We start from the raw sequence: 25,000 nt of genomic DNA on the forward strand, positions 1-25,000 counted from the left end.
TGGTAAGAGTCTAAGAGAAAATCAGATCAGATAATGTTGGTCACTTTGTAGTGAGAATAGTCACCACGTAGAGTCCGGCTCTATTAATACCATCTGAAGTTTAATATCTGAATATGTCATTAAATATTAGTTATTCATTTTGCATGACAAAGCTTCTATAAAACATTCTCCAGTGCTGTGATACTCAGATTTTATTAAGTCATTATACAGAAAATATTTGACAGGATCATATAGACTCACACAGACATCAAGAATCAGCGTATGAATCACAACAATGGTGACAATGAAAAAAAAAACTTTTTTGGTTGTCACCATTGTTGAGATTCATATGTTGATTCTTGATGTCTCTATACAACTAAAATAATGACAAAACTTTTTATGTGTAGTATATATATATATATTTTAAATGCAGAGTGTTATAATACTGATACCACAATATTCCAAGGGTCATGTGAAAAATTATGACATTAAGTAAAGAGTTTGTATAAAGCTAAATTCCACCTACATACTCTGTAATCTAAGCTATCATATTCAGAGATTTGACTGTCATATCAGTGAATCAGATCATCATATGATGACTATAACATCATCAATTAATGATCGAGATCATCTGATATTTTCTCCAGCATTTTTTACTATGATAAACGTGTATCAAATACACAGTTAAAGCAGCCAGAGAAAAGCATAAGTTAAATCTCAAGGGTCATGACCCCAACTAAAGCAGACACTGATCCCAATCATGGTGACATCAAATTTATTTTAAAGTTTTTTACACTTTATTTAAATTAGCATATTTTACTTAAATTTTATGGTTTTTGTTTGGCAGCCATAGCTGCCAGTCATTAGAGCCTTTTTTTACGATTTTTTTACAATGAAGGTATTTGATCATAATAATGCAGGAAATACCTGAGAAATAAAAGTGTTTTTTCGGTTTATTTAAATTAGCATATTTTACTTTAATTTTATGTTTTTTGTTTGGCAGCCATAGCTGCCAGTCATTTGACAATTTTTTAACGATTTTTTTTACAATGAAGGTATATGATCGTGATTATTCAGGAAATACCTGTAAAATAACAGTGTTTTTCAGTTTATTTAATTTAGGATGTTTTACAGTTTTTTGGGGAGCTGACAGTCATTTGACCATTTTATCATTTAACTATTTTGTTACTGTTAAATTACAGATTATATTTGTAATTTTACATACATTTTATGTAATTTAAGAAAACAGAAAAAATACTGTATGAAAAATACAATCAATTTTCTGTATAAAAAATGTGAATTACTTTAATTTGTCATTAATGTCACAATACCTAAAATAACAGCTGAATTTTCATTTTACAGATATTATTTGTAATTTTACAGTGTTTTGAGTACAATTTAAAATGAAAGAAAATTATCTTCAAAAAATCACAGTTATTTTCTGTAAAATTAGGATTTTTTTTACAGTGAATAATAAAACAGTTATGATACAAATAACTCATTGACTAAACTGTAGTTAAGATCAAGATGTATTTGGGCTCATTCCTGGGATTCGGTAAAATTTTTAAAGTGCTGGTTAGCCAAAATTAGTATGTCCATTATAATTGATAAAAATAATTATTGCATTTAAATCATTTTTATCATAAAATTATGTCTTATTTCTATCGTACACTAAGCATTTGGTCACATCCCTGAGGCACTTCACTGAATTTGTACTTAAAATATTTTACAAAATGTGCGGTCTCTATAATTTTTGGCAATATTGTAAGTATTTATTTGTGAATTTCTTGTGAATTTTTTTATAAATGAATGATATTTTATTTTAAAACTGAAGGCAATGTCTCCTTTCTCAACCTTGTCACATTTATATATTTATTTATTTTTGAAAAAAATGCTGAAGACAATAAAAAATTGCCCATTAAATAGGCATTTCTTGCTGATAAACACATGACTAACACAATACAATTGTGGTTTTAGTTAAACAAATTGTGTCTGTGTTCTCTTTTTTTTGTAAAAAAAAATAAAATAAATGTAGATGTTTATTTTTAACTCTGGTTAACGTTTGGTGTAAAATTGTTTTTAAACCAATTATATTCTGTCTATTACAGGGTTGAGAATAAAAGTGTTCTAAAAATAAATAAATAAATCGTAAAAAGGTATTTAATGCCCTAGGTTGGAAATATGATTTTCTGGAAGTCTGATATGTGACTAATGATGTAGGGTTTTTAGAAAAGTAATCATATGCAGTTTAAAAAAAAAGAAGCTCACCAGAGCATTATATATTTTTTGATAATAATAATTTGTCTCCCTCTAGTGGACACTTTTCTATTAGTCTACATTTTCATTACATAATAAAATATTTTCAAAAATATGACAAAAATGACAAAAGAAGATCCGCCCACGAGAAATCGGCCAGAAAGCTCATATAAACATAAAGAACAGGAGAACGGGAGAACAGGAGAACAGGAGAACAGGAGGACATGAGAACAGGAGAACAGGAGAACAGGGGAACAGGACAACAGGAGGACATGAGAACAGGAGAACAGGGGAACAGGGGAACAGGAGAACAGGAGTACATGAGAACAGGAGAACAGGAGAACAGGACAACAGGGGAACAGGAGAACATGAGAACAGGAGAACAGGAGAACAGGAGAACATGAGAACAGGAGAACGGGAAGAGGAGAACAGGGGGACAGGAGAACATGAGAACAGGAGAACGGGAAGAGGAGAACAGGAGAACAGGGGAACAGGAGAACAGGAGAACGGGAAGAGGAGAACAGGAGAACATGAGAACATGAGAACAGGAGAACAGGAGAACGGGAACAGGGGAACAGGAGAACATGAGAACATGAGAACAGGAGAACGGGAAGAGGAGAACAGGAGAACAGGAGAACATGAGAACAGGAGAGCAGGGGAACAGGGGAACAGGAGAACCTGAGAACAGGAGAACGGGAAGAGGAGAACAGGGGAACAGGGGAACAGGAGAACAGGAGAACGGGAAGAGGAGAACAGGAGAACATGAGAACAGGATAACGGGAAGAGGAGAACAGGAGAACAGGGGAACAGGGGAACAGGAGAACAGGGGAAAAGGAGAACAGGAGAACAGGGGAACAGGGGAACAGGAGAACATGAGAACAGGGGAACAGGGGAACAGGAGAACAGGGGAACAGGGGAACAGGAGAACAGAGGAACAGGGGAACAGGGGAACAGGAGAACAGGGGAAAAGGAGAACAGGGGAACAGGGGAACAGGAGAACATGAGAACAGGAGAACAGGGGAACAGGAGAACAGGATAACAGGGGAACATGAGAACAGGGGAACAGGAGAACAGGGGAACAGGAGAACATGAGAACAGGGGAACAGGGGAACATGAGAACAGGGGAACAGGAGAACATGAGAACAGGGGAACAGGGGAACATGAGAACAGGGGAACAGGGGAACGGGAGAACATGAGAACGGGAGAACGGGAAGAGGAGAACAGGAGAACAGGAGAACAGGAGAACAGGAGAACGGGAAGAGGAGAACAGGAGAACAGGGGAACAGGGGAACAGGAGAACAGGGGAGCAGGAGAACAGGGGAACAGGAGAACAGGGGAGCAGGAGAACAGGGGAACAGGAGAACAGGGGAGCAGGAGAACAGGGGAACAGGAGAACAGGGGAGCAGGAGAGCAGGAGAACAGGGGAACAGGGGAACGGGAGAACATGAGAACGGGAAGAGGAGGACAGGAGAACAGGGGAAAAGGGGAACAGGAGAACAGGGGAACAGGAGAACAGGGGAACAGGAGAACAGGGGAGCAGGAGAACAGGGGAACAGGAGAACAGGGGAGCAGGAGAACAGGGGAACAGGAGAACAGGGGAGCAGGAGAGCAGGAGAACAGGGGAACAGGGGAACGGGAGAACATGAGAACGGGAGAACGGGAAGAGGAGAACAGGAGAACAGGGGAAAAGGGGAACGGAGAACAGGAGAATGGGAAGAGGAGAACAGGAGAACAGGGGAACTTGGGGAACAGGGGAAAAGGAGAACAGGAGAACAGGAGAACTTGGGGAACAGGGGAACAGGAGAACAGGAGAACAGGGGAACAGGGGAACAGGGGAACAGGAAAACAGAGGAACAGGGGAACAGGAGAACAGGAGAACAGAGGAACAGGGGAACAGGGGAACTTGGGGAACAGGAGAACAGGAGAACAGGAGAACTTGGGGAACAGGAGAACAGGGAACATGGGGACAGGGGAACAGAGGAACAGGGGAACAGGAGAACAGGAGAACAGAGGAACAGGAGAACAGGGGAACTTGGGGAACAGGAGAACAGGGGAACAGGAGAACTTGGGGAACAGGTGAACAGGAGAACAGGGGAACAGGGGAACAGGGGAACAGGAGAACAGAGGAACAGGGGAACAGGAGAACATGAGAACAGAGGAACAGGGGAACAGGGGAACAGGAGAACAGGAGAACTTGGGGAACAGGAGAACAGGGAACATGGGGACAGGGGAACAGAGGAACAGGGGAACAGGGGAACAGGAGAACAGGAGAACAGAGGAACAGGAGAACAGGGGCACTTGGGGAACAGGAGAACAGGGGAACAGGAGAACAGGAGAACTTGGGGAACAGGAGAACAGGAGAACAGGGGAACAGGAGAACAGAGGAACTTGGGGAACAGGAGAACAGGGGAACAGGAGAACAGGGGAACAGGGGAACAGGGGAACAGGAGAACAGAGGAACAGGGGAACAGGAGAACAGAGGAACAGGGGAACAGGGGAACAGGAGAACAGGAGAACAGTGGAAACGGGGGAACAGGAGAACAGGAGAACAGAGGAACAGGAGAACAGGGGAACTTGGGGAACAGGAGAACAGGGGAAAAGGAGAACAGGAGAACTTGGGGAACAGGAGAACAGGGAACATGGGGACAGGGGAACAGAGGAACAGGGGAACAGGAGAACAGGAGAACAGAGGAACAGGAGAACAGGGGAACTTGGGGAACAGGAGAACAGGGGAACAGGAGAACAGGAGAACTTGGCGAACAGGAGAACAGGAGAACAGGGGAACAGGAGAACATGGGAACTTGGGGAACAGGAGAACAGGGGAACAGGAGAACAGGGGAACAGGGGAACAGGAGAACAGAGGAACAGGGGAACAGGAGAACAGGAGAACAGAGGAACAGGAGAACAGGGGAACTTGGGGAACAGGAGAACAGGGGAACAGGAGAACAGGAGAACTTGGGGAACAGGAGAACAGGGGAACTTGGGGAACAGGAGAACAGGGGAACAGGAGAACAGGAGAACAGGGGAACAGGGGAACAGGAGAACAGGGGAACAGGGGAACAGGAGAACAGGAGAACAGGAGAACAGGGGAACAGGGGAACAGGGGAACAGGGGAACAGGAGAACAGAGGAACAGGGGAACAGGAGAACAGGAGAACAGAGGAACAGGAGAACATGGGAACCTGGGGAACAGGAGAACAGGAGAACAGGGGAACAGGAGAACAGGGGAACTTGGGGAACAGGAGAACAGGAGAACAGGGGAACAGGGGAACAGGAGAACAGAGGAACAGGGGAACAGGAGAACAGAGGAACAGGGGAACAGGGGAACAGAGGAACAGGGGAACAGGGGAACAGGAGAACAGGAGAACTTGAGGAACAGGAGAACAGGGGAACTTGGGGAACAGGAGAACAGGGGAACAGAGGAACAGGAGAACAGGAGAACAGAGGAACAGGAGAACAGGGGAACAGGAGAACAGGGGAACAGGGGAACAGGGGAAAAGGAGAACAGGAGAACTTGGGGAACAGGGGAAAAGGAGAACTTGGGGAACAGGGGAACAGGAGAACAGGGGAACAGGAGAACAGGGGAACAGGGGAACAGGAGAACAGGAGAACAGGGGAACAGGAGAACAGGAGAACAGGGGAACATGAGAACAGGGGAACTTGGGGAACAGGGGAACAGGAGAACAGGGGAACAGGAGAACAGGGGAACAGGAGAACAGGAGAACAGGAGAACAGGAGAACAGGGGAACAGGAGAACAGGAGAACAGGGGAACTTGGGGAAAAGGGGAAAAGGGGAACAGGAGAACGGGGGAACAGGATAACAGGAGAACTTGGGGAACAGGAGAAAAATAATAATAATAATAATAATACATCGGACACTGACTTTGCCAACAGACAAGTAAACAAAATACAATAATACACATACATACCATTATAACTAAACCCATAATATATACTTTCTTAAAGAAATGACTGTCTTTTAATGTCCATAGCAGAATGCTTTTGATCTTTTATATGGTTTTAATGAAAGCTTTATGGCATTCTGTTGTCCTCCAGAAAACTGGTGTAAAATGAAGCCAATATTGAGAATGATTATTATCAGAAACACATTAATCTCCAGCTTTAGAGGCGTTTGAGCTTCTGTGTTTGTTTGGTGATGATGTGAAAATCTCAACTAACCTGATCTGATACTGAAACTACAGAAAGATAAAGATCTGCTTATATCCTCACACACCGATGATGTACATGTACAGTAACCACAAACACGGCTGCTTTTATTAAAGTTCACATTATAACAGTTATATGAACAACCTAGCTGAAGTCTAAACTAAAAACCCAACAGTATTATCAATCATGTTTTTCTTAAACATTTTGGTCCCACTTTATATGAAGTGGCTTTAGTGGTCTGTAAATGTGTCGTTTTTTGTTTCTGTTTTTGTTTCTGTCTAAATTAAATGTAATGCTCATGTAATTGCAACTGCAATCGCTCATGTTCTTGGACTGGGCAAATGTTGTCTGTGTGTGTGTGTGTGTGTGTGTGTGTGTGTGTGTGTGTGTGTGTGTGTGTGTGTGTGTGTGTGTGTGTGTGTGTGTGTGAACTGACTGTGTGTTCTTCACTGTTATTGTGAAGCGTCCTTGAGCTTGGGAAAGGCACTATTTAAATTAAACGTATTATTATTATTATGCAACATTTATTATTTGTGTGTCATGAGCTTGCAGGTTTCATCATAAAACACGACTGTTATTCGACAGATCAGAATGTGTAGAGCTTGTTTACAGTGAAGCCGTAATTCTAGAGAACAAGGAAGGAAAGTTGATTTAAATAGAACAGGAAATGAGTTTATATTGTCATGAGTTTCCTGTATGCAGATGAGCTGCGGAAGCTCCGCCCACACAGGTATAAACCTGTCACAGGTGAACCGGCAGCCATTGACTGAAGAAGCTGAAGATTCGACACAGGTGAGCTCCCATAGAGTTAACTATTCTAATCATCTCAGTTCTGTGTCGTAAATGAGTGGATTAAATGTGTCAGTTTTTGGTTGTTTGGAGAGTTGATGCATTATGTGACTTTTTAAAAGATGTTTAAGGGAAAGTGTTTGTTTCATCATTTTTAATCTTCAATATTTTAAACACCTATCCCATAATTTTTATCCAATGTTTTGTTGTAATTAATATGAGCTCATTAAACTTAGCATGTCAACTACATTATTGTTATTATAAAAAAAAATAAAAAAAATAATATATATATATATATATATATATATATATATATATATATATATATATATATATAAGCATTTTTGTTATTGGAATAAAATAAACATTAACTGAAATAAAATAAAATATAAGAAAACCCTGTAAACTCATTTTTATTTAAATTATTTATTTATTAAATGCATTTAAAAATATATTATTTAATTTTAACTTAATTTTCATTTAGTTTAACTTTACGCTTTTTTAATTTTTAAGTTGTAAATAAAACAAAGATTATATTAGACTGTTTTACAAGAAAATACTTTTTCAGTTTTTCTACTTCAAAATTTCACCTATAATTGCCTATAAGATGCACAATATATTTCTGCACAATATCGGAATCGGCCGATATATGTTCATTATTAATGTAGTCATTATCGGCCCGTTAACAAAATTTGGCTGATCTTTTAAAGCCGATAAATAATGTATTATTTCCTTCAGCTGAGACTCTTCAGATGCGACTGTTCAACATGATGGTTTGAATTGCTTGAAATATGATTGAAATCACTTCAAAAAAGGAAAACACAGTTCAGGTCAACATGTGCAGCGCAAGTGTGTCATATCGGCTACATAACATTATAATGAGAACGTCATAACTGTGTGTTTGGGACGTGGCTTTTAATGGTGAGACTTTTGTAATCAGGCTCTCAAAAATGTTATAAAACTTTGGATTCAGATTTATCGGTGTCACGGTCTCCCCTAGTCACATATCTACCTGTTTTCTGTTTTCCCGCCACTCATCTGTCTCTATGGTTACTGTCATTTAGTCCATCATCTGTTCCACCTGTGTCTAGTCAATCATCATCTGTGTCACCTGGTTTCTGTTAATCTGTGTTCATCATCAGTGTGTGTGAGTGTCTGTGTCTGTCTGTGTGTTCTTGTGTGTGTGTGTGTTCTTGAGTGTGTGTGTTCTTGAGTGTGTGTGTTCTTGAGTGTGTGTTCATCCTGCCTGTCTGTGCCCGTTGGAATTCTATTTAAAGTAAAAGTTTGTCTTTGAGCCCTTTGCCTCTTCGTCTTCTTCTGCACCACACCGTGACAATCAGCCAATGTATTGGTTATCAGCTTTCAAATATAAAGAATTATCGGTTATCAGCTTTCAAATGTAAAGAATTATCGGTTATCAGCTTTCAAATATAAAGAACTATCGGTTATCAGCTTTCAAATGTAAAGAATTATCGGTTATCAACTTTCAAATGTAAAGAATTATCGGTTATCAGCTTTCAAATATAAAGAATTATCGGTTATCAGCTTTCAAATGTAAATAATTATCGGTTATCAGCTTTCAAATGTAAAGAATTATCGGTTATCAGCTTTCAAATATAAAGAACTATCGGTTATCAGCTTTCAAATGTAAAGAATTATCGGTTATCAACTTTCAAATGTAAAGAATTATCGGTTATCAGCTTTCAAATGTAAAGAATTATCGGTTATCAGCTTTCAAATGTAAATAATTATCGGTTATCAGCTTTCAAATGTAAAGAATTATCGGTTATCAGCTTTCAAATGTAAAGAATTATCGGTTATCAGCTTTCAAATGTAAAGAATTATCGGTTATCAACTTTCAAATGTAAAGAATTATCGGTTATCAACTTTCAAATGTAAAGAATTATCGGTTATCAGCTTTCAAATGTAAAGAATTATCGGTTATCAGCTTTCAAATATAAAGAACTATCGGTTATCAGCTTTCAAATGTAAAGAATTATCGGTTATCAACTTTCAAATGTAAAGAATTATCGGTTATCAGCTTTCAAATGTAAAGAATTATCGGTTATCAGCTTTCAAATATAAAGAACTATCGGTTATCAGCTTTCAAATGTAAAGAATTATCGGTTATCAACTTTCAAATGTAAAGAATTATCGGTTATCAGCTTTCAAATGTAAATAATTATCGGTTATCAGCTTTCAAATGTAAAGAATTATCGGTTATCAGCTTTCAAATGTAAAGAATTATCGGTTATCAGCTTTCAAATGTAAAGAATTATCGGTTATCAGCTTTCAAATGTAAAGAATTATCGGTTATCAACTTTCAAATGTAAAGAATTATCGGTTATCAACTTTCAAATGTAAAGAATTATCGGTTATCAGCTTTCAAATATAAAAAATTATCGGTTATCATATCAGCCAAAGTTTGCATATCTGTGCATCCCTGGTGTAGACTGACACAACTGTTGTTTCCTCAGAATGGGCTTCGGCAGTAAGGGCGAACTGATGGACGGCAGGTCAAAGGTCGGCTTCTGCTCGGGCTCGTGTCGCGCTGAGCACATCCTGCAGGTTCTGAACGGATACAGACGGAGCGGCACCTTCACAGACGTGGTTCTGCAGGTGGACGGATGTGAGTTCCCGTGTCACCGCGCATCCCTGTGCGCTAGCAGCGAGTTCTTCCGCTCGATGTTCAGCAGCGGCTTCCAGGAGAGCCGGCAGGGCGTGGTCACGATCAGCGGGATCTCCGGGAAGGCCATGGATCAGCTGCTGGACTTCATGTACGAGGGCCGGCTGACGCTGGACGAGGAGAACGTGGAGAGCGTGTTCCAGGTGGGGTGTAAATCAGATACGATATGATAGCGATTCTCTCAGCTAGCGATGATATTTGCCGATACCTCAAAAAATTCTGCCATACGATTACGATTCAGGGCTATTTAGATATTATGTGCCAAGTCTATGTGCCAAGTTTACACAACCAGTTAAATTTGTATTAACTCAGAAATGCAGCCAAAATATATAACATGATCGTTTGTTAATCTTTGTTACATTAATTGAAACAGCTCTGGCGCATATCTATGGACTGAACACGTGGTGCGCATGTGCACGGCGTCAGCGTTTTCACAAATTCACGATTTTGAGATGATAACGTTTTTCAAAAATTTTCAACGCTTGTACTTTGGAACCTAACACTTTTGTCATGTGAATGAGCGGCCGGATCGCATTTAGGGTTTTCTGTTAGAACGGTGTGTGTTAGCGGCCGCTAAGTTAATAACTAATGATCTTTACAACGGAAGTGAATCAATCAAAACTAACTTTATCTGGACAATAACTTTATTCTAGATCTGCTGTAAAGCCTAAACAATCTCTGTTACTGTAATCTCCTATTATCACTGTAAAGCTGCTTTGAAACAGTCCATATTGTTAAAGCGCTGTATAAATGAAGGTTTGACTTGATCATTGTTACTCCACTACTTCCAGGCCGCCGACCAGCTGCAAATATCCGAGCTTTCCCGAGCCTGTGTGCAGTTCCTCCAGGAGCGCGTCCGCCACTCGAACTGCCTCGGGCTCATGGACTTCGCGGGCTCGTACTCCCTGAAGCCGCTGCAGGATCAGTGCCGCTCGCTCCTGTACCGGGACTTCCAGCAGGTGCTCCGGCACGAGGAGTTCCTGGATCTGGATCGGGAGCGAGTGCTGGAGCTGTTGGGATGCGAGCGGATGCTGGTGAACGAGGAGGTTCTGGTGACGGCTGCGCTCCGATGGGTCCACCACCGACCGGACCAGAGGATCGCAGCGCTCCGGGAGCTGTTGGAGACGCTGCGTCTGCCGCTCCTGGATCCCGGGTTCTTCGTCGGCACGCTGGAGGCGGACGAGCTGGTTCTGGAGTGCCGGGAGATCCGGCCCCTGCTTCAGGAAGCGCGCATGTACCGGGCGTACGGGCGGGAGGTGCAGTCGGAGCGAACCAGACCCCGCCGGTGAGTCCAGATCGCTTTATACAGCGTTTACTCTTTTTACTCTTTTTACAGTGATAAGATAAAATAAAATTCTGCATCAATTTATAGACAAGACAAGTAGTTTGTTTAGGCATGGTTTGTAAGGAATTACAAACCTGCGCACATATATTCAAACGCACATAACTATAGAATCAATTCTTAATGCGCATGTGAACGCCATCAGCGTCTATCACAGGTTCACGTTTCACATAGAAAAACAACTAGCGTAACTAATATACATTTCAAGCATTATTAAAGACGAGTAAACACTCAGTAATTAAAAATGGACAAATAAAAAATTAGCAATCGCAACAAATAGACTCAACTGAACAAAGATACGATTGAAATAAACTGTGTTTTAAGATTTTCAGGTACAGAAACTGTAATCAAATGTAAAATAACACTGCAGTTTATAAATAAAATATACATTCTAAATATAGTCACAAAAGTTATTCAGTCAAGAATTACAACTTTTCTCTGTCTTCTGTTGTTTGATTGATGTTATTATAGAGACGGCAGGAATATTAGTGCTGTCACTTTAAGAGATGCACGGATCCAATATACTGATACACACGAGTCTCTCGCGCTTGAATGGTTTAAAATAATATTGAAATGCTCACAAAGGAATCGAAATTTTATTTTTATAACAAGTATCTGATTCCTGATCTCAAGTATTCGATTCCAGAATTTGATTTTCAAATCCCAATCCGTCCGGAGAGTCCCGCCGCTTCACTTTATACAGTGTTTCAAAGCAGATGCACAGGAAAACAAAGCTGAAACAAATGCAGGCTCTGCTAGTGTTGTTCTCCTTCAGGTAAATCAATAATTACACTGAATATAGACGTGATGCCTGTGTGTTCCAGGAGCTGTGGCTGGGCCGAGGTGATGTTCGTGATCGGAGGCTGTGATAAGAACGGATTCCCGAGACTGTCCTTCATGGAGAAGCTGAACATGGAGTCGAGGGAATGGCTCTCCGCCAACGTTCTGCCCGGATACTCCAAATCTGAGTTCGCAGCCTGTGAACTTCAGAACGACATTTATTTATCAGGTATAACAGATGTGTATAACTCTTCTCGTGCTGGAGTGTGTGTTCAGTGTTACTCTATCAGCTCCGGGATCAGCGCGGAATGTTTTGACACGTGATTCCAGAGAGTCTTATCTGGATCGGATCTGGAGACAAGCGTGTGTGTGTGTGTGTGTGTGTGTGTGTGTGTGTGTGTGTGTGATCTCATGGCCATCTGTGTTAGTTCAGACAAAACATCATTCTGTCACGCTTCATTTACTCGCTTTACTCCAAACATCACAAATGCATTACTTTCTTTTTTTATTTTGAGAGTTGTTGTTTTCTGTCCATGCAATACAGTTTCCAAAATGGGAGTTTGTGAGTTGTTGAAAGGCTATGATATAATATAATATAATATAATATAATATAATATAATATAATATATAAACACTGCATTTGGAAACATAATATGAACCGGTCTCTCTTTATTTTCATATCCATTTGCATAATTTATAAAAGATTTTTCCTCTTGAATTGTCTGTGAAATTCATGTAAATGTGTGTAAAACTGAAAGACTTTGTAATAATGTAATGGCGCAGTGGATAAGACACATGCCTTTGGTGTGAGAGACCCGGGTTCGAATCCACTGTGAGACACCAATGTGTCCCTGAGCAAGACACTTAACCCCTAGTTGCTCCAGAGGCGTGCGACCTCTGACATATATAGCAATTGTAAGTCGCTTTGGATAAAAGCGTCAGCTAAATGAATAAAAAAAAAAAAAATAAAAAAAAAAAATTTGCTGCAGGGTTTAAAAAATAGGAGTTTGATGAAAGGCTAATATATATATATAATATGATTTACTAATAAAACTAAATGTTGTATCGCCATAAATTACAAAATGATTGCAATATAAATTTTGGGCCAAGTTGTGCAGTCCTGTATATAAAATCTGAAAATGATAATAATCACTGAACATTTAATAAAAATAAAAGATTCAGCATGTGATCGAACGTGCACTTGACCATAAAGAAGAACGGTGAACATGCAAACGTGTTTGTTAAAATATTGACTTCTTCAGGAGCGTATTGTATGTCTAAGGGGTTGTGCTGACAGGTGTGTGTTGTGTGTGTGTGTGTGTGTGTGTGCAGGCGGGCAGCTGAACAGCGCTGACGTGTGGCGCTACATGACACAGCTCAACCAGTGGGTTCGAGTCTGCGGGCTCAACAAAGGCAGATGGAGGCATAAGATGGTGTCCATGTGTGGGAAGGTGAGGCTCGTTTCAGCATCAAACACAAGAATGAACGAACTGACTCATTTGACTCATTCACTGCACAACAGCAGCAGGTGTTCTGTGGTTCATGTGCTGATGTGTGTGTGTGTGTGTGTGTGTGTGTGTGTGTGTGTGTGTGTGTGTGTGTGTGTGTGTGTGTGTGTGTGTGTGTGTGTGTGTGTGTGTGTGTGTGTGTGTGTGTGTGTGTGTAGCTGTATGTAGTCGGCGGTTACAACGGTCGCGAGCGTCTGTCCAGCGTGGAGTGTTACAGTCCGCATGAGAACACCTGGACGAGCGTCTCTGACCTGCTGATGCCCGTGAGTTCTGCCGCTCTGAGCAGCTGCGCCGGGAAACTCTACGCCATCGGAGGAGCCGTGAGCGAACACGCCAACACTAACCAGGTGAGACTAGTTAACATGCCAACACTAACCAGGTGAGACTAGTTAACATGCCAACACTAACCAGGTGAGACTAGTTAACACGCCAACACTAACCAGGTGAGACTAGTTAACATGCCAACACTAACCAGGTGAGACTAGTTAACATGCCAACACTAACCAGGTGAGACTAGTTAACATGCCAACACTAACCAGGTGAGACTAGTTAACACGCCAACACTAACCAGGTGAGACTAGTTAACATGCCAACACTAACCAGGTGAGACTAGTTAACATGCCAACATCAACCAGGTGAGACTAGTTAACACGCCAGCATGTTAGCGAACACGCCAACACCAACCAAGTGAGACTAGTTAACACGCCAACACTAAAAACTTTTAAAAACTCAGTGCTGCTTCTCTGTAGCCCAGGTCAGGCGCTTCTGCCGCTGTTTCTGGTTCAAAAGTGTCTTGACCTGGGGAATGCGGCACCTGTAGCCCATTTCCTGCACACGCCTGTGCACGGTGGCTCTGGATGTTTCTACTCCAGACTCAGTCCACTGCTTCCGCAGGTCCCCCAAGGTCTGGAATCGGTCCTTCTCCACAATCTTCCTCAGGGTCCGGTCACCTCTTCTCGTTGTGCAGTGTTTTTTGCCACACTTTTTCCTTCCCACAGACTTCCCACTGAGGTGCCTTGATACAGCACTCTGGGAACAGCCTATTTGTTCAGAAATTTCTTTCTGTGTCTTACCCTCTTGCTTGAGGGTGTCAATGATGGCCTTCTGGACAGCAGTCAGGTCGGCAGTCTTACCCATGACTGCGGTTTTGAGTAATGAAACAGGCTGAGAGTTTTTAAAAGCCTCAGGAATCTTTTGCAGGTGTTTAGAGTTAATTAGTTGATTCAGATGATTAGGTTAATAGCTCGTTTAGAGACCCTTTTCATCATATGCTAATTTTTTGAGATAGGAATTTTGGGTTTTCATGAGCTGTATGCCAAAATCATCAGTATTAAAACAATAAAAGACCTGAAATATTTCAGTTGGTGTGCAATGAATCTAAAATATATGAAAGTTTAATTTTAATCATTACATTATGGAAAATAATTAACTTTATCACAATATGCTAATGTTTTGAGAAGGACCTGTAGATGTAAATATTGTTTATTATTCCTGTTGATTTCTTATTGATTCAGTTTAGTTCAATAACTGTAAAGTTCTATTCAGATATAAGCTGCTCAATACTGTCATTATTCAGATCAAGTTTTGTTCTCCGTGCAGCCGAATCAATAATATTACTGAATTATGTCTGGGGATTTTTTTTCTTCACAAACTGAATTTAGTTCATTTGTGTCTTTTTAAAGCCCATGAATGAAGTATTAATTCCTGTCACAGGTGCAGTGTTATGACCCGGTGACGAACCGATGGTCGTTGGTGTCGAACTGCCCGTTCTCTCACCGCTCCATCAGCGCCGCCACACTCAACGGCTGCATCTACGTCACCGGAGGGTTGCTGGACCAGATCTTCTGTTACTCGCCCAGTAAAGACACCTGGAGCTCAGCTGCGGTGCTGCCCGTCAGAGTGGTGAGAGAAACACACACACGTCATCACACACACACACACCCCGTCACTGCACTGAACCAGAGCAAGTACCCCCGATGTAACTGTGGAGTTTGAGAGACGTAAACGAATAATGGTTTTACACATGTGACATTCTCTTTGACATAACATGCAATTTATAGTCATATACATTAAGTAAACCTATATACTAATACTCAAAATTGCTAACTTTGAAATATAGGTTACGTCTAAGTAAAGTTGAGAAAACATGATTGGGCGCATGTAAATTTGCCTGTCAAAAAGTATTTTTCGGTACTAATTACGAATTTTTGTTAATTCGGGAACATCTATGCTTACAAAACCATGCAACATGAAAGTTGATTAATATTTTTCTAAAACATGCATATGTTTTATGGAGACATAAATTCCACCAAGCTTTAGGAATGACTTTCGAAAAGCATTTTTTTATGTTGCATTAGTAGATCCAGCCCGTTTGAGACATGTTCTTTTTTTCTTTTAAGATTTATTTTTAGCGTTATTTTTAGATGTAGATGGCGTTTAGATTTTAGTGATCGGTAAAGGTCCACGAGCCGGGACTCGAACTCGGGTCGCCCGAAGCACAGCGACGCTACATGTCACCATTGAGACATGTTCTTGACCCGTGTGTGTGTGTGTGTGATGGGTATGTTTAGGGGTCGGGTGTGTGTGTGATGGGTTAGGTTTGGGGTTCGGGTTAGTGTGTGTGTGTGTGTTATGGGTAGGGTTGGTGTAAGGAGACAGAATATACAGTTTGTACAGTATAAAAACATTACGTCTATGGAGAGTCCTCACAAAGATAGTAAAGCAGACCTGTGTGTGTGTGTGTGTTTGTGTTTCAGGAGGGCTGTGGACTGACGGCGTGTGAAGGGAAGTTGTATGTTGTCGGGGGTCGGACTGAGTCTTCTGCCGTTGATCAGATCTGGGCGTTTGATCCAGCGAGTGGAAAACTGACCGAGGAGAAGCCGCTGACCCGATGCCTGAGTTACCATGGGTGTGTGAGCGTCTTACAGCGAGTCGGACACACTGACGCACACACACACTCCTCATCAACTAAAACTGAAACACACATACTCTCTCCATCAACTAACACAGGCATCTAGTCCACTGACAAACATGCAGAACTCTGGAATGCACTTTAATTTAGTTGTCATGCGAGTTATGAACTGTAATCTGATATGTTTGCATCTAGTGTTTGTGGAATCGCATTATTATCTGGTTATGAACTCTGTATCGCTCACTGCTGGAAATCCCAATGTGAATCTGAGTCAATTTATACTGTGAATATTTAAAAATGCTTTGTGCTTGTAATGTTATATGTCAATAAATAAAGTTTGTATCATTTTATGTTGCTTGAGTTTTTACTGTCTTTACTATGGAATTCCAAAGCTGCCAAAATAATAAATAAATACATATACGAAGAAATGTAAAAAATAAATGACTACTAAATGATTTTCCTTAAAAAAAATACAATTATAAATAAATAGACTAAGGAAATAAAAGTATAAATACTCATTTCTTTTTATGCTTATTTTTTACATTTAATTGTATATTTATGTTTATTTTATTTATTACATTTATTCATATATTTATTTATCATCAACTTTTATTTCCAGACTCTTAGTCCATTCAGAAGGCACAGACATAACATGCAACATACATAAAACGAATACGTATACAAAAACAGGGGAAAAAAAGTCATTTCTATAAAAGACACTTATACCAGTCTTCCATAGTGATGATTGGTATCGTATGGCACTAAACCTATGATTACTAGCAGCATCACTGCTGTTCTGGGCCCGTATCCCTAAAGATTCTGAGAATCCTCTCAGAGAGCTCCTAACTTAACCTAAACATTTGTAGGGTATGGACCAATCAGACACATACTAATTATTCATTATATACAAAGTAGAGGTGGGCATAGATTAATTTTTTTAATCTAGATTAATCTCACCGGAATCTTGGAATTAATCTAGATTAATCTAAATTAAAATGGCTCATTTGAATTCTGCCGAAGGCATTCAGAACACGTGTGCTACACAAATAATGACTAAAAGTAAGTCTTTGAGAATAGTTCGCCTCGCGTAGGGATGTGAATTTCTGCCAAAAATGCCATTCGACAATAGAGGAGCAAAAGTCGAATATCGGTCAAAAAATTTTATAAAATAAAATAAATAAATAAAACGCACAATTACAATGACAGAAAGGGATGCCAATTTCATCTTTAGCGATTTGTCATCAAACAAACTGTTTATTAATTGAACAAGTAACATGTTTTCGTCGTTTTTTCTTTTTAACATAGTAGCCTAGGCTAATTGGAAGAAGAAAAAATAAGCACGACGTAGCTATAGTCCGTTTTTGCATCGCCAAACCAGATGCTCGTTAGATCAAAAAATAATGTCATATGTCATAATGATTTTATGTGAACCTGCCTTTACCGGCAATAGCCTCATCCTTTTTAAACACATTAGTTTCAATCAATGTAAACTATTCGTGTGACTATATGCCCCTGCGCAATACACACATTACCGCGGGATGGCGGTGTTCATTTCATAAACTGTACACAATGGTAGCTTATTTATTTTGTAGCCTATAAATTAATGTATATGTCCAACGGATAATGTCATACTTTTAGTAGTGCTATCGCGACGTAATAATCTGTTTGGTTGTAAAATGTATTACCTGAATGAAATGAAATCGAATGTATCGTCCTGTGGAATCATTCATTCACAGACAGCTTACGAAGATGTTCAACTAATAAAGATCTTCATCGCTGGCAAAAATATGATGGATTTGCAGATTTGCTTTCACTAGACTAAACTGTAGCTCTTGATGTTCTTAAATCTTCCTGTTACGACTCCGTGTCGAGTGTGATTGAACGCGCTTCAGAGTTCAGACGATTCAGTGCGTGAGGAACTGAACAGAACTGATTCGCGAACCGATTTAGAAAGAACTGCCAACTTGTTTGATGAAGTCTTTGAACAGAATCGACCCATCTCTGATTCATTTGTAAATTGAGCATCTCTCATGCCCATAAAAAAGATAGGCTACAGCGCAATAAACTCATTTAACAACATGTAAAGTAACGAGAGGAACGATCAACGTAACATGTAAAAGTATACACCTTGTGTCCCTGACAGGAAAATACCCTGCTGCGCGATTTGCGCGAAAATATAACGATATTCGAAAAAGCTATTTTATGATCCCAACCCAACTTTGTGAATAGAGTAACGGCAATATTTTTTTTATCGCCCGATAAGAGTCTCACGTTAACGCAGCACGTTAACGCCGATAACGGCCCACCACTAATACAAAGGTTTATGAAACTCCTCACACAGCCCAAATGAACAAACACAAGGGCAGAAACAGTGTCATGTTACAGGGCATGATAAGGAGATTTTACGACCTCCGAGGAATGTGGCCACATACTCAAGAGAGAGACTATGAAACAGAAACCCTCCTTAAAACAGACTTTGCTGCGTTAATCATAGACTAACTGATCTATAAATGAACATGCATAAAACTGTGAAAGAAACAGTGTAAATGGTTTACTGTCTCGTGTACTATTAGGTATATATTATGGTATGTATCCTGGTATACAACCAACTAACGATCAATGTAACCTCACCTGTATCATGCCTCCTACCTAATTAATCCTCATTTAATGACTCACACTTTGATGTACATCACCTTCTTCTAGAATGCAGTGTGGATGTGTTATAGCTATCTGAGCATTAATGAAGGTATAATCATGCTAGGGACAAAGATCCGTAAATCAACTAAGAGCCACTTTCCCTCTCAGACATGTCACCTTTCTGATTGGTCGAGTTCAACCCTTAGGGGAGGATCTTCTCCAGGCCTTATTAGAGACAGTCCACATGTGACCTCCCTCTCTTAGTTCTTTCATCCAGCCGCAACACTGTTCTGGTTATACTGGGGAACCCCCTCCCCCTCCACAGGGGCCCCAGGGCCCAGCAGGCCTCGATTCCAACCAGATATGGGCTCAGGGAGGAGAGAGATGACTCTCTCACAAAGAACCAAGGACAATCTCAAGAGTTTTGGAACAAAGACTCCAACCAACAACGACTCCAATCACCCATCCTTCCGACTTCCTCACTTCTCCTGGGTGCTCGGCGTGGCCTCAACAGAGTCCCAGGCCTTGACCAAACCAGCCATGCGTTCCTGGAGAAAGAGAACGCTCAACCAACTTCCACTTGACACTGCCGGAACCATCAACGACTTCAATTTTCAACAACTTCAAGAATTGTTCCCATTACAAATGCAAGTATTCAATTCAATGAAATGTGAAAATGAAATTCTGATGGTTCTTCTCATAGACCCTCTTCCGGTTTCCAATTTCATCCTATCACTAACCTATTTATGTATTCATGTGTGTATGTTGTTTAGTTTATCTATATTCATATAAATATCTATATTTAGTTAATAAAACTTGTACATAATATGTATTTGGTTCTGTTTTGTTTGCAATACAAGTCACTTTACGATCACGGTTTTTTGCTACTGGCTCAAAGTACTGTACAGGCGAAGAAATAATTATTCTTCGGTGTCCATGGAAGATACCCTTTTCTTAGAATAAATTAATAATCAAAAGAGTTCGTTGGAAGAACTGATTAATTGATTGTAATATTAATTCAGCCACATCAAGTTAATCCAATTAACTGACCCAAATATTTATAATTAATAATAACAAGATATTATTGATTATTAATATTTCCAAAAAGCTGAGTTCCTTACACATTCCTTGCCAGGAGTTTTAGCTTAGAACTGATTCCAGAACATGTTCAGTGAACTCTGAGCAAGGAATGGATGGAAAACCCTATCTTAGTGAGGAGGTGTGGTTGACCCCCGTTGCTAGGTATGAGTCATCATTTCAAAAGCCGTGATTGGTTGATCCTACAAGTTTGATGAAAATGAACTTTTGGTGATAATGAGCAAAGGATGTACCCTCAAATAGATAAACATAATTATACACTCTAATCTTATGCAGACTGTAATTGTACCCTAACCCTAACCCATTCAAGAAAATATCTGGAAAATGAATAGTAAGCGGTAGGGGTTATGGCCTAACATTAGAATCTAAAATATGTGAAAACTTAAGCTCATTACACCCTGTTCAAATAATGATTCGAGTCTTATTTGCTCATATTAATATCCTAGCTGGCATATTTTGTACTTTCACTCCCATATGGACCCCATTGAAAACAAGATGGCCTATCTCAAGGGGCTGTCCTTAATGAAGTAGAAATTACAACATTACAACTCAGTGTGGTCTTAACGAGGATAACACGGCTCAGCTTTCATCAATGTCTGTAGCGTCTCAATATTCCCCTGTCATCCGGTGTTTGCAGGACATCTCTCCTGCCTCCTGTGTTGGCCATTTTGTGCCGCTGCTTAAGCCACTAAAAGTCCTCTTCCCTGCTCTTAGCAGATCTCGCCTTAGGAGCGCTTTTAAGCGCTAGGAATCTTGAGGAATAGCTTTTATATTAACTGGGATTTTCGTGTCACTTTTAGGGGAAATTCTAAGAAAACGTCATGACTCTGAGAATGATCTTAGAATTTGGCCGCTAGGAGCCACTTTTTGCACAAAAGTTCTTTAGGGATACGGGCCCTGGGAGTCATTCAGGAGACAGATGCGTTTACAGATGCGTGTCCTCAATAATGCCTGAAAGTGCTGACGCTGCACACACACCTGGGCTTGTTGAGCAGTGTCCTCATACAGTCCTTATAAGCAATACTAGCCGTTTTAGACTTAGTCCATAAAGGAGCTGTTATACAAAAGGAGTGCAATATGCTTTAAACAGGCTAATTTTGATGCATGTTAGCTTGACCATATCACATGGGACGGTGTATAAATCCCCATCATCAGATAACTGATCTGTAATGTAATGACCCAGGTATTTAATTTTATTACAAACACTCATCACTTGTCCTGACAGATAAAAGTCTGGAAAACAAAGATCTTTGTCCACTTTTGTCCTACATATCAATACAGCACTCTTTTTGGCATTATATAACACATCAGATTTCACCCCATATTCAGAAGCTGTTGGGAGAGGAAATGGCCAAATCATCAGCGTACATAAAATGATTAAGTTAATTGGAGTTACCAATTATACAACCTGTTTTACATCTTGATAACTGGTTGCATAACTCATCCACGCAAAAGCTATGTAGCTATTTATTTATTATTTCGGCAGTTTTGGAAATCCATATTTTACATAAAGCAAAGCTGGTGTGAAAACGATGACCATCTATCATCTATGATCATCTATGATCATCTATCATAACATAAACACATGAACTGAGATCAATAAATGCAGATGCTTTGTGTTGTAAATTTAGTTGATAAGGTATAATATTGTCAGTGTGTGAACGATGGTTTGGTCCTGCAATTCAGGGTTCATGGCGTCATGAAAGATAATAGGCCTTAACAAGTTAAAAAAACATCTAAATAAAACAATTAGGCCAACTGAAAAATGAAATGTTTTTGCATTCACGCCAACTCTGAGTTATGCGTTTCTATGGCAACACTATCAACGACAGTGGTCAGGTGGTACACGTCGGATTTAATAACTGACTCGTGATAATAAGACTGTTGTGTTAAATTCAGACCCGTCGCTATGAGCGGGCCATAGGGGGCCGGGCCCACTTGAGGCACAGATAATTTAATTTTAATATTATCATAGTTGCTAATTTTGTGTTGCATTAATGTCGCATTCTTTATCATTAAAGTATTAAAAAATATTAAAAATATAAAGAAACAATGGTGTGATTTAGTTTGATTGATGTGAATCTACACTGCAACAGCCCATCACGGCCTTACAAAAGAACGTTAGGCTACGTACGTGACGTACAACTAAGCCGTTCAACAGTTACCGCGCATTTCCTTCCGAGTGGAATGATACTGTGACGAGGAGGTTCTGCTCGGAGAAACGCTTCCTCCTGCTGTACTGGGACTGGAGAGAGGACAGCGCTGCCTCCACACAAAGTATCTGTGCGTGTGTGTGTGTGTGTATGTGTGTCATGGCAATGCATATCCCTCTGTTGACTGCTTTAAAATGCAATGTTTGAGAGATGCTTCTAGTGTTACATTTAATATGTGGTATAGTCAAGTGTTTTATGGATATTCATAACATTGCTTCTGTGTGATGTGGTGTAGGCTAGGCTACCTGGTCATATTGCTGTTGGTTCTGTTCAACGTGATGATTACGTTAAACGATTAATATATATTATTATAAATATACATACTGTAGGCTAATAATAATTGCCCCCCCCCCCATACATTTCATATACCCCCGTTAAGAGTGATGTCTGGTTAAATTGCTGAAATATGAACTTCTTTTCTTCTGAGCTCGTGTCCAGTCAAACGGACCGATGGAAGTTTCTAGAGAAAGACTGCAGTCTGTACAATCACATGTCATATAATTACAGTTTTATATTCTTCCACTGAATTCGTCTTCCTTTTTAAACGAAAGCGCATAAACTAACACCATAAAAAAATTCATTACATGAAATAAACTAAACTAAATTAAATCAGAAAATCGTTAACATACGTTTTTGTAAAATTACAGCTTTGAGCTAAAAGACGTTGACATTTTTTTTTGGTTAATTTATAGAATTATTATTATTATTATTTTGCAGTTCCTGCTTTAAATAAAAAGAGGCAGACCCGTGATGCAAGTTTCTAGAGAAACACTGTAAATATATATGACGACACATTCTTGACATTCTGATTAAGTTTTAAAGGAAAGCGAGTAAACACTGTTTTTATGGTCCACATGAACAATGCGCCTCAGATTGTCATCATTCTTCAGAAGGAAATCCGAGCAAATGTAATTAGTTTGTCTTTAAATCAAGTCTGGTGCAATTCAGAATAACTCTAGATAACATTGTTCACGGAGACACTAAAGATGAAGGTCAGTGTTTCATCTGTCGCGTGCGAATGTTTGTCATATTTGAGTTTCGTCTTTCTTTAAAGGCTCTGGAGAATCAAGCGATTCCATGGAAAGCGCGTCTGATGTGAAACACGATCAACAACACGAGCATCTGAAGGGTCTTTCAGACCACGCGAGAACATGACGTCATCCGAGCAGGAACATTCCCGCTGAATCCAGTCAGATGAAGAGTTTTTAACCTTTCAGGTTTACAGGATACACCTTCAGAATAAGATTTCAATGAGATGAATAAACTTTACCTGATGTGAACACAACACTGCAATCAAACTGATGCGATGTATAATGCCTTCACGTGCTTTCAAAATTATCGTAAATACGAGTTTCCTAATCGGAAATTCCAAGTCGGAAAATACACATTAATGCCCTCTCAAGTTGTAACATGAATATAATGTAGTATATTTATAGTTGACAACATTGAAACGAAGACATTTTAGCAGTGTTAATTTCGTTGAGGAATAATTTTCATCATAATTTGTCAACATTTTTTTTTTAATTTTAGAAAACAACACGATAACAAAAATTTAAATCAGTTTTAAAGGAAAAAACTATGACGAAAATATCTTGACATTTTCATCAACGGATAAAAAGAGAGGAAGCGTTAGGGAGGGATTTGGGAAGAGATCCCGTCAGAACTATATCCCGGGATTATTCGCTCTTAAAGTGACAGCAGCCTAATAAACCCCATCAAACATCAAAAATAGAAAATCACTCAATGTTTTTGACTAATCTTTATTAAAGTTATTCAATCTATATTTAATTCATACAAATACATAAGTCTGCTTGAAAGAATGAAGAATGTTTCATGGAAGTTGTTATAAAGAATGCGCCATTAAAAAGAAGACCATGTTCTTGTTCCTTTAGGAGAAGTGGTTTTATTTAATTGTAAGATAAATAAAGACATGTTATAAATGTCACAGCAGGATCTGTGTGTGTATCGCATGCACAAACCTTAATATCACTCATATTACCAGGTTCAAAGATGTTTAGACTGTTGACTAAAACCTATGCTATTTAAACGACTAAAACAAAAATAATTCAGATGACTAAAATATGACTCAATGGCATTTTAGTCCAAAGACTATGACTAAAACGAAATCAAAACTCGCTGTCAAAATCAACTCCATTTCCGGCAAGTTTGTGAAAAATGCAATACGTCCATAAAAATGCTTTGTTTTACGTCTTTAGTCTGATCATTGGATGTAATCACATTATCAGTGCGCATGTACACAAACACACAAATCAGACATTTTCATTCAGTTTGATATATTTATATATATATGCATGTATAAAATTAAAACAGATACAGCTGTTTTCATATACAAAAGGCCAATAAAAGCAGGAAGTGTGAAAGAGTTAGTAGACGAAGGCACTCTCATCCACAGTGTTCCAGTTAACATGTGATCATGTGACACAATAGTGCTGTCGTCAGGCAGAAACAGAAACAGTGCAGGGTTTGCAGCCGACAGGAATGGAATGTTTATCTCCAATAACAAAAATAATCATCTATGCAAAAACATCCAACAAAAACGACTCCAGCATCAGAAACTAAAGGAATGATCCTGATTCTGGTTATAGTGTTCAAAAGTGTCAGAACTTTCACAAAT

General features: G+C 39.6%; 3 protein-coding genes across 4 annotated transcripts in view; 2 read left to right on the plus strand and 1 right to left on the minus strand.

Moving 5' to 3' along the window:
* The window catches only part of mpzl1l (myelin protein zero-like 1 like), a 336,259-nt gene that overhangs the window by 274,243 nt on the left and 37,016 nt on the right, over positions 1-25,000 (minus strand). Inside the window, exon 6 of one of the 2 annotated variants that reach the window (XM_077243860.1) lies at positions 24,643-25,000. This exon is cut by the window's right edge and continues 1,254 nt beyond it. The exons of the other annotated variant lie outside the window; for it this stretch is intronic. The gene's annotated coding sequence lies outside the window, so the exon portion shown is untranslated. Of the gene's footprint in view, positions 1-24,642 lie in introns of those variants that run through there. 2 annotated transcript variants of the gene reach the window in all.
* Positions 6,897-16,767, plus strand: klhl35 (kelch-like family member 35). Its single transcript, XM_077243849.1, has 8 exons — positions 6,897-7,193; positions 9,668-10,019; positions 10,668-11,161; positions 12,043-12,227; positions 13,331-13,449; positions 13,665-13,853; positions 15,220-15,408; positions 16,263-16,767. The coding sequence occupies exons 2-8, from the start codon at positions 9,669-9,671 to the stop codon at positions 16,521-16,523; spliced, it is 1,788 nt and encodes a 595-aa protein (XP_077099964.1). The 5' UTR covers positions 6,897-7,193; position 9,668; the 3' UTR covers positions 16,524-16,767.
* Positions 16,311-25,000, plus strand: part of psmg1 (proteasome (prosome, macropain) assembly chaperone 1) — a 61,882-nt gene continuing 53,192 nt past the window's right edge. The window contains exon 1 of the mRNA XM_077243859.1: positions 16,311-16,321. The gene's annotated coding sequence lies outside the window, so the exon portion shown is untranslated. The remainder of the gene's footprint in view (positions 16,322-25,000) is intronic.

This window comes from Siphateles boraxobius, unplaced genomic scaffold, assembly GCF_051911475.1.
Source record: "Siphateles boraxobius isolate OS27281-9 unplaced genomic scaffold, OSU_SipBor_1 25, whole genome shotgun sequence".
NCBI lineage: Eukaryota > Metazoa > Chordata > Actinopteri > Cypriniformes > Leuciscidae > Siphateles > Siphateles boraxobius.